Source organism: Erithacus rubecula, assembly GCF_903797595.1.
Source record: "Erithacus rubecula genome assembly, chromosome: 1".
Taxonomy (NCBI): Eukaryota; Metazoa; Chordata; class Aves; order Passeriformes; family Muscicapidae; genus Erithacus; species Erithacus rubecula.
In genome coordinates this window covers 95,675,541-95,685,954 of record NC_136658.1, presented here as the reverse complement: position 1 = coordinate 95,685,954, position 10,414 = coordinate 95,675,541, and the positions used below count along the sequence as shown (strand labels likewise).

At 41.8% G+C, this 10,414-nt stretch overlaps 1 protein-coding gene across 2 annotated transcripts; it reads left to right on the top strand.

Moving 5' to 3' along the window:
- The first annotated feature begins 823 nt into the window (after window positions 1-823).
- PIGA (phosphatidylinositol glycan anchor biosynthesis class A) lies at window positions 824-8,523 on the top strand. 2 transcript variants are annotated; one of them, XM_079311610.1, is made up of 6 exons: window positions 824-964; window positions 1,186-1,844; window positions 2,389-2,521; window positions 3,594-3,726; window positions 4,916-5,122; window positions 6,722-8,523. In XM_079311610.1, exons 1-6 carry the CDS (start codon window positions 924-926, stop codon window positions 7,022-7,024), a joined length of 1,476 nt encoding a protein of 491 aa, XP_079167736.1. In that variant the 5' UTR covers window positions 824-923; the 3' UTR covers window positions 7,025-8,523. The 2 variants fall into 2 exon arrangements, with proteins under 2 accessions (XP_079167736.1, XP_079167735.1); XM_079311609.1 differs by lacking the exon at window positions 824-964 and having other exon boundaries at window positions 979-1,844; window positions 6,722-7,166.
- Window positions 8,524-10,414: the final 1,891 nt, after the last annotated feature.

Here is a 10,414-nt window from a genome sequence, read left to right as displayed (position 1 = left end):
CGTACCACACTTATTTGACAACAACCATCCGGGACGGGATTCCCGCTACAGCACGGACACTGCTGCTGCGGTAGCGCGGTGCGCTCGGAGCCGGGAGCGGGATCCCGGGATGCAGAGCTGGGAATGGGGCGGGATCCCGGGATAGGGAGATGGGAGCGGGGCGGGATCCCGGGATACAGAGCTGGGAATGGGGCGGGATCCCGGGATACAGAGCTGGGAATGGAGAGGGAATGGAGAGGGAACGGGGAGGGAGCGGGGCGAGATCCCCAGATACGGAGCTGCGAGACTGGCGGGATCCCGGGATAGGGAGCCGGGGCGGATCCCTGAGGCCGGGGCGGATCCCTGAGGCCGGGGCGCATCCCGGGGGCGGGGCGGTTCCCTGGAGCCGGGGCGGATCCCTGAGGCTGGGGCGGATCACTGGAGCCGGGGCGGATCCCTGAGGCCGGGGCGCATCCCGGGAGCGGGGCGGTTCCCTGGAGCCGGGGCGGATCCCTGAGGCCGGGGCGGATCCCTGGAGCCGGGGCGGATCCCTGAGACTGGGGCGGATCCCTGAAGCCGGGGCGGATCCCTGAGACTGGGGCGGATCCCTGAAGCCGGGGCGGATCCCTGAGGCTGAGGCGGATCCCTGAGGCTGAGGCGGATCCCGGGAGCCGGGGCGGATCCCTGAGGCTGGGGCGGATCCCTGAGGCTGAGGCGGATCCCTGAGGCTGAGGCGGATCCCTGAGGCTGAGGCGTATCCCGGGAGCGGGGCGGATCCCTGAGGCCGGGGCGGGATCCCGGGAGCGGGGGCGCATCCCGGGGGCGGGGCAGGGGCGGTGCCGCAGCCAATCCCCGTCCGGCGCAGCGATTGGCGCTGTTTTCCCGCGTGACGCAGCGGCGGGCGGTGATTGGCTGCGGCGGCGCGGTGACCGGGAAATGGGGACATGGCGCCGGGCAGCGCGCAGGGAGCGCCGGCCGCCGGCAGGTACGTGCACGGTCCCCCCGCCCTCACCGCCGCCCGCGCTCCCCCGGGGCCGCCGCGGCGACTGGACTCCTCACGGAGCCGCGGTGCCGCTCCTCTCCGCGTGCGGCCTGCGCGGGACGCATGGGGGGCCCGGCGGCGCCGCCGACGCTGAGGGGGCCGGGGGTCGTCGCGGGCCGTAGCCGGCGAGTGATGGCGCCTTGTTGTGGTCCTTCCCCCGACAGGAGCGGGCCCGGCGCGGAGGGCGGAGGCGCGGCGGCGCACAGCGTGTGCATGGTGTCGGACTTCTTCTACCCCAACATGGGGGGCGTGGAGAGCCACGTGTACCAGCTGTCACAGTGCCTCATCGAGCGCGGCCACAAGGTGCTGGTGGTCACCCACGCCTACGGGCACCGCAAGGGCGTCCGCTACCTCACGAGCGGGCTGAAGGTCTACTACCTGCCGCTGAAGGTGATGTACAACCAGTCCACGGCCACGACGCTGTTCCACAGCCTGCCCTTGCTCAGGTACATCTTCGTGAGGGAGCGGGTGACCATCGTGCACGCCCACAGCTCCTTCTCGGCCATGGCGCACGACGCCCTGTTCCACGCCAAGACCATGGGGCTGCGCACCGTCTTCACCGACCACTCGCTCTTCGGCTTCGCCGATGTCAGCTCGGTGCTGACCAACAAGCTGCTGACGGTGTCCCTGTGCGACACCAACCACATCGTCTGCGTCTCCTACACCAGCAAGGAGAACACGGTGCTGCGGGCAGCCTTGGACCCTCGCATAGTCTCCGTCATCCCCAACGCTGTCGATCCCACGGACTTCACTCCAGACCCCTCGAGGAGGGACGACAGTACAATAACAATTGTTGTTGTCAGCAGACTTGTTTACAGAAAAGGTAATGGGGGATCAAACATAAGCTTGTTTTGGATTCTTTCTTTGGAAAGGTCTTGGTCAAGTATCACTTAGGCTGTGTCTGTGGTATGGATGGAATTTTCACTGGGAGTGGTGAGGTGGCTGCTCCAAGCCTTTGTGTTTGTCAACTCAAGAAGAAGAAATGTGCATTTGTTTTTGTACATTTGAGTTCAGAGGTGTGTTTCCATTGTAATACTGAAAATACCGAAAACTGCAGTTTATAAAAGGGAAGGTTTGGGTCATGTTGGACATATTTAGGGCCTAATCTATATATTCTGTTAGAAACATTTTAATTGTTTTTTATTTAATCAAACGACAGCAACTTCAGTAATTTTTTTCCATATTTGTTTCCTAAGAGGTCACAAGTTGTCGTTTTTTTTCATATTTTTGTGTACAGCAGTTTAATTGTCTTTAAGAGACTTCTTTTTCCACTTCTGCTCTTCAATGTAGTTGTAGATGTGGGCTGCATTGTGAGAAGTTCTGAAATCGAATACAGTAATGGTTTGCCCTAAATTTTCTGTTCTTAGGTATTGATTTGCTTAGTGGTATCATTCCTGAGCTCTGTCAGAAATATCCAGAGTTACATTTCCTAGTTGGAGGAGAGGGACCAAAACGAATCGTGCTGGAAGAAGTCCGGGAGAGATACCAGCTACATGACAGGTTTGTTCTGACTTCAGCACTGGGGAACTGCCTGTCTCCCTCCCCCTGATAAACCCCAACATCTGAAGCTGGAGATCTCAAGGCAAGGCAGATAAATCAGACACTGAACATTTTGAGAGCTGGACTGTTATCCAGGAAGTTAATTCATGTTTCTCTGAATAGGCCCTGAATGAGCCTTCACTCAAGCCACAGAAAGCTGACTTAGATATAAATTTATCATACCCCTCTCTGCAACCATGATGCTTGGATCTCATATGGCATCAGGTGTTAACAGCTCATTTATGCCATTGCATGGGATGATGGCTGCTAGTAATTTATTATTTCAGTATGAAACTCTTAAGCATAGTGCTTGTTTCATGTGTTCTTGTAGGACTGCAACCATGTTCCCTGGTGCTACCATGTTACCAGAATGTTTCCATGATACATACCCATTTAGGTATTTCTCTGGGGTTTTCTTGATCAAGAACAGTTTGTTCATTTTCTTTTCTAGGTTTATTATTACCTGTTTTGTACTTTAGTCAGTGATTCCCCCAATTAAAATTGTCAGTATCATTCTCATTTTAACCTTTATTGTTTTCCAATATCTCTTCAAGATGATAGGTCCTGACCATTGTATCTTAAAAACTTTTTCCCTTGTCAAACTCAGATTGGTCAGACTTCACATTGAAAATTCAGATAATGCATTTGACAAATCTTAATTACAACTTAATTGTAACTGAATTAAGCAAATTTTTCTTGCAGAACTAGAAGGCTCAGTAGCAATGTTCTGGTGGCAAATGTCATTAAAACAGCAACTTCTCCCACCAACTTTATTTTCAGAAGTTTCTTTCAGTGTGACAATAAAAAATCAGAATCTCTTATTTCTCCATTGCTGGAAAATAGAGAAAACTAAATGGAGGTGCCTGTCTTTGTTTTCTCACTATATAACTGTGAACCATAGGTACCTTTTTCAGAATGTGCATAACACTGTACAGCATTATTATGGTCCAAATTTAGTGTTTATCTCTGTTTTTTTGTTTTTGTTTGGGTTTTTTTTGTTGTTTTTGTTTTGTTTTTTTCCTCTTGTATGCAGGGTGCGTCTTCTAGGAGGCTTGGAACACCAGGATGTTAGAAATGTCCTGGTCCAGGGGCACATTTTTCTCAACACTTCCCTCACTGAGGCCTTTTGTATGGCTATTGTGGAGGCAGCAAGCTGTGGTTTACAGGTAAAAATATTTAGAAAGCATGTATCCATTTTAAACAAATTTAAATAATATGTGCTTATAACATTTGATTCCATCTGAGGCTCTGTCTTGACAGAGGTAAACAAACATTATCTCCATTTACAGATCACCTGGAAACTGGGACAGAAGGGTTAACTGAAACTGCTTAAGCTCTGAGAAAAATTTTGTACAGAATTGGGAATAACATGTAGATCTGCTCTCAGTTCTTTGAATGAGCCAGACTGCCTCTCCAAAATACTGTTTTGTATTTACTCCTTTACAGAGTTTTGGGGTAGTTGATGTTCACAAAGGTTTACTTTGACAGTACTTTGAAAGGAGCTGCAGAAAAATTGCCTTATTATGTAGGAATTCAAAATAAGTTGGGAAGAGAGAAAGCAGTAAAAGCCCTTTCTAACTAATTTACAACTCAGATTGACAGCTCAAAAAGAAGTGAAGTCAATAGTCATAAAGAATTACAGTTTCACATTAAAATGTAAAGAAATATTTTATTAAAAAGACAGACTGATAAGAGTACCTAATTTACAGGAAGTATAGAAAATGTGAGTGACTTCAGTTTTATCTTTACTTCAGTATCCTTTGACAGCAAACTACCTAGTTGCAGTTATTCTCTTGCCATCTCTTTTCTTCTCTAGAGGTGAGGAGTTCTGCAGTTTCTTACTGCCCAGTGTTTAGAGATGATTGCACAATGTGAGTCTTAGTAACTTCTGATTTCCCTTTAAAATAACAATTCAGATTGATATAAATAAGTTTTTGCAAGTATTCAGTAACCTAGGAAACTGAAATTTTAAGTATGTGGTAAAATTATTCTGTGCAAATAGAGTTAACAGTTTTTTGAGATATACTATGAGGTAAATGTCCAGCATCTGGTTACACAGATTTAGTTGTGTACTGTGGCAAGCACCTTCAGGAGAGGTGTCTCATAACCACTCATTAGATCATGTTTTCTGTTTTATCATGGCACCAAAGCATCATTCTGGACAATGCTGAAGTAATCTGCTGAGCTCTGTCTTCTCTGGGGTTTGCACCTTTATTTCACATACAGGTCAAGTTCTCAAACCATGGTATTTTCCTGCTCTTTTAAATAGCTGCATCTAAACAATGTAATAACATTGTCTTTACACTGTTTCATTTTTATGTTGCATATGTGCTGTTTCTTTTGTTTGTTTTGAAGGTGGTGAGTACAAGAGTTGGTGGGATTCCAGAGGTACTTCCAGAAAATCTCATCATTTTGTGTGAGCCCTCTGTGAAATCTCTGTGTGATGGACTAGAAAAAGCTATTGCCCAGCTCAGATCAGGAACTCTGCCATCTCCAGAAACTGTTCATAATGAAGTAAAGACGTTTTATACGTGGAGGAATGTAGCAGAGAGAACTGAGAAAGTATGTATAATCACTCCTTTCAAATTCTGTGAAAGTACATTTCTGAAACAATTCTTGCTTTGAAATATTACTTTGCACATTCACCATGTAATATTCCAGTGTAATTTTTCAGCATATTTCTTGTCAAACATACATGGCTTTAAAAGGTTCTGAAAAAGCTTTTTTTTCCCCCAAATACACTCCTGGATATGTAATTTTTTTTCTATTTGAATTTTCCAACATGCCATAATTGCTGGTAAATATTGTGAAGAAAAACATAGATCTTTAGTTAGATTCCTACTCATTTATTTATTCAAGTCTTCGCATGAGGCAGGTTTTCTGGCATAACTGGAAAACATGCTACATAAGATGTATGACAAGGTAAGAACAGTTCATGACAATTTGCCATGTGCTGGCAAGTAGTTTAAAATTTTGAGAGGTAGTTCAATGCTGGAAAGCTGAATGCAGCTGGGTTTACATAAGCTGTGGTTGTAATGAAAATTTATTTTCATACTTGTGTAATCATATTTCAGAACTAGAACTGCACTTCAGTATAAAAACTGCATTTTCATGAAGAATGTTGGCTGCAATGTTACATGTTATACAAGTATGGAGAGGTGTCTCTTCTGACTCCACCCCCTGTGTTTTAGGGAGGAGAAAGCAGCTGAACCCCATGCCTCTTAGATTATACTGCACTCAACTGTATATCTCTCACAAGCCTCCTCAAAGTGCCATGTACAACCAGTTTATTTTATTATTTTTGAGTGCCATCAGTATCATTAATTTTATGATTTTGTAACTGCAAGCAGCATTTGAATTGCAAAGTTTTTACAGACGTTAACCTAGATTTGAGTTTGCTTTATATAGTCTTCTCTTAAAAAAATCCACCAGTACTTCATGAAGGAAAATGGTTATAGAATTGGTAGATGTATGCATAGATCTTAAATTGTACAGAAGACACTTTTTAGCAAATTATTAAGTTGTCTGTGGAATGGAGTCTGAAACATTCTTAAGGAAAAAAATGTGTCCTTCAAGCCTTTTTGGGGTGGTTTGTAGTGGGTTTATAGTTTGCTACATTAAGTTACTAGTAGCATGTATTTGCTTTGTGCAGTAATTGAACTAGTATTTCTTTAAACAAAAAGCAGGAGCCTTATGATGTGCTTCATTGTTTAAATACAGAGTTTGGAATAGTGCCAGAGTCACCTATGAGTCCATCCATCTTTGTGTTTAAAATCTAGTAATTGCATGTTCAGGCCCTTCCTAGGGCTAATGTGAATATGAGATTAGAAACCATTCCATTAATTAAACCCCCAACCTTTCTGTATAATATTACATGAGAGACAAATCATGCAGCCTTCCTAGTTAATGAAATACTTTTGAAGTGTATAAAAGAAGAGAATGTTTTGTATTTCTCCTTAAATAAATGAATGAAATATCTAGAACAAGACTCCTAAATCAGCACTTGGGATCTGCAAAGCTTTTTGGGGAGTAATATTTGTCCCGTCTGGTAGCTGAGAACAAATGATTTATTTTGTGCAGTGATGGCAAAGCTCTGCCTGATTTTTTGAGGTAGAAGGAACATGTTTTTAAGATGTTACTTTCTGTCTCCTCTCTCTTTAGGTGTATGACAGAGTTGCAGATGAGGTGGTTTTACCAATGAAGGAGCGACTTGATAGACTAATGACTCACTGTGGCCCAGTGACTGGCTGTATTTTTGCTTTTTTTGCTGTGCTGAACTTCCTTCTCTTGGCGTTTCTGAGGTGGATGACTCCAGATTCCATGATTGATGTTGCAATAGATGCTACAGGACCTAAGGGTGCATGGACTAAACAGAAGTTTTTTGGGAAAAAAAGAAGAGTTAAAGAAGGACTTCCAAACTCTTACACTGCTCAAATGGAGAGGGAAGAATGTGTCGGGCACTGATGGTTTTAATGGTTGCTGACAGAGACATTGCTCTGTAAACTCTTTAGTTTCTTTCTGAAGTTCTTGGAAAGAAACTTAGTTCAATGTGCTACCTCAATTTAGGATGATGTTCTTAGTTCAGTTTTGGATTCATGCAAATTTATAGGCATCTCTTTTGCACTCAAAGCTGGGAGAAGAACATGGGTTTTTATATATGTCAGAAGCCTTGGAAACAAAAATACAAGATTTTTCTTGATAACTTGCACATTGCAGAAAGGGACTTAAGTGTCCTTTTAACACCACTTAAAGTGTTTGGGAAAGTAAAACACAAAAATTATTAGCTTACTTTAGTTCCTGCTAATCCCTGATATTTACAGTGATTTTTATTTTAAGACCTCTTTCAAAATAATTAAAAACTCAACAAAATACACCTTACTTCTCCTAAGATGAAAATAGCACTTGAAATGAGTCTTGAAGTCCATTACCATGTAAATTTCGGAGTCTTAGTTCTAGCATTGTGTCCCAGTGACAGCGTTTTGCCTGCTTAGCATTGTTATTTTGAAGCTTTTCCCTAGTCAGAGGTGCTCATCCTGTTGCTAAAACACAATTCCATAATGTTTTTCTGTTATTTTCAGAGGTGCTAAATTTGTCCTGTTCTCTTACATGTGTGAAAGTGATATAGAGCTTGTAGTGGTTCTGGGTTTTGTTACATAGGGGAAGAAATAGTATTCTTTAGAGATAATACAGCCTTCAGAAACATCTCAGGCCTGAAAACTTCCAGCAGAATGTGCCAAAGTGTGAAGTAACATGTGTGAGAGAGCAAATACTGTGAAGGGCTTAACAAGCACACTTGTGCTTACTTGCTCTCTCCCACCTCCCACCCACCCATGTCTTTTTTCCTCCCACTCCTCCTTGCCCTTACTTATGACCAAAGTGGAATTTCATTCCATCTCTGGGAGGGACAGCGTTCAGGGTGAATGGTGTCACCTCACCCACATCAGAGACACTGGCTGGCAGGGTCTGCATGTGAAATCTTGGGAAGGTTTCCCTTAAGTGGAAATATCCAATGGCTGTGCTTTTCATGGAGAGACAGAGGGAAGGGGCATCTGTGAGGAGCCCTGAGTGGTGAGTACCTGGGGCAAGAGGCAGCACAGCATTGTGCCAATGTGTGTGAGGAGAGGCATTTATTTCGTTCAGACCCCTCTAAAATTGCCCCTTGTCTGATGCACTGGGTTAATTTCTTTTTCAAGCATCACTAATGATGACAAGCTTACTGTTTTATGACTGGAGTATTGTGTGCTGTTGGACATTGTATTGATATTAAAACTGTGCAATATGAAAATACTGTTTCCAAACCCTTGAAGGGTTACTATTTAACACATTAATTCTGCCAAATTCATGTTGTTTGGGTAGAAATGTAATTACACAAGCATTTTATAATTTCATTGAACATATTTTCATGAAACACAAAGATAATGTAAATAATTACCATATATAAAGTCTATTTTCTTTTACTAGAATTTTTAGCCTTTGATATGTAACATACAACATCTAATATTACAATTTGAGTTTTTCAAACTCTACATTGAATATAAAGTCATCCAAAATGGTGGTACCACAAGGTTTAAGGGTAAATGGGTAGAATTAGGCTAATATGTTACTTTTCTAAGTTTGTTTTTTTTTTTTTTGTTTTTTTTTTTTTTTAATTCAAGCACTCAGATTTCTAACCTTTTGAAAATACTGATTGTCACTCCAGGGAAATGTTATACATATACATATACATACATGTATATATATATATATGTGTGTATATATATGTATGTATTTTTAGTAATATTTTGTTTATTCTCTTTTATTTCTGTTTGGTTTCCTGCAACATCTACAAACACTAAGGATTGTGTGTATCTGTTCAAAATACTTTTTCCTTTTGTGGAACATTGTGTACTTATGAATAACATAATAAAACCTTGTTATGGTCTTGTTTACGAGACCAATGTAAAGTTTACATAGAGGTTTGTTTACGTTTCCATAAAGAATGGATACATTTCATTAATATGTGGGAACATATAATTAGAAAATTATAAAACAGAACTACAAAACATAATGCTGCTTTCCACCACTGGTTGTTTGAGTTCTTATGAGAATGTTTTTTAATAATCATCTTTCTGTACAAGTTGCCATACAAACTTAACCCATAGCTGGTTTCTCCAATAACACACTTTTATTATGCAGAACTCTCTGAGAATGATTTGCTCATTGACCTTGTGCAGTCGAGTAAAGGGTGATGCCATAGAAACATTTCCAGTTTTACAAAACAGTTGGGTAAAATGAAAAAGGTTAAATAAAATAAGCAGACTGCTGAAAAAATTACTGAGATAATGAGTGTGGTTAGAAATTAATAAAATAACTTGTTAAAAAATTTAAATGCTTCAATTGTGCTTGTAGGTAACATTTGTTTGTTGTGAAATACTGGGGAAATGTTAGCAAAGAGAGAGTAACACTAAGCAATGTCTTGCACAGAACAGAGCCTCCAGTGTGTAGGAGAAGCAGGAAGACCTGTATAGAAGGAACCCCCCAAACTGCAATGAAATTTCATCCCCAGGCACAAGGAGCAATGTTGTTTCCCATACATCATGTGCAGACAATGAATTAAGGTGTTGTTAATTGAAAATTGTAGGTTAAACCTTGCAATGCACCATACAAGCATCAAGTAAAAGATGGATGTAAGATTAGTCTTTCACACTGTGTTTTACTGGGTGTGGTTAGATCTGTAAGAAGGTAAATACTGTAATTTACTTTTTTTGTAGTCAAGTTTTTCTGCATCTGTTTTATCTTTTTCCCTTTTTGATATATTTATTTCTCTTCACTAGTCCCTTTTTTTTCATATATGCTTAGACTTTTTCAAATTAATTGTAAAAGTCTTTCCAGTACTTTCTGATTCAGTAAAATACAGATATTTTGTAAATAGATAAAAGAATAATCTCAAAATGGTTTAATATTTTGTTTTTTTAAAGTTTAAATTATTTCAATATTTTAGTGTTTATTTGCTATCATTAAAAAAGCTTCTCTCGTTATATTTGCTGTGCATCATGACACTTGGTAGTATGTTGACTTGCACAGTTTTCCCTAATGACTTGAGCATTGACATAGATAACAGGTGGATATTTTTTAAGGGAACCAATCTAAAGGCAGGATGTGGTCAGGCATCTGAATTTATAATTTTACCAAAATTACACATTTTTCTTGTAAACCTAGCAGGTAGATTAGGTTGTTTTCAGATCCTGACAGGCTTCCACACTGACATAACTAGAGATGCTACTTGTGCAGGATTCATCAAAGCTCAACTGTGCATGGCTGGCTGTCTTGTACATGCTGGTTCTTCAAGCTGCTTGTTTAAGAGCAGGCACTGGT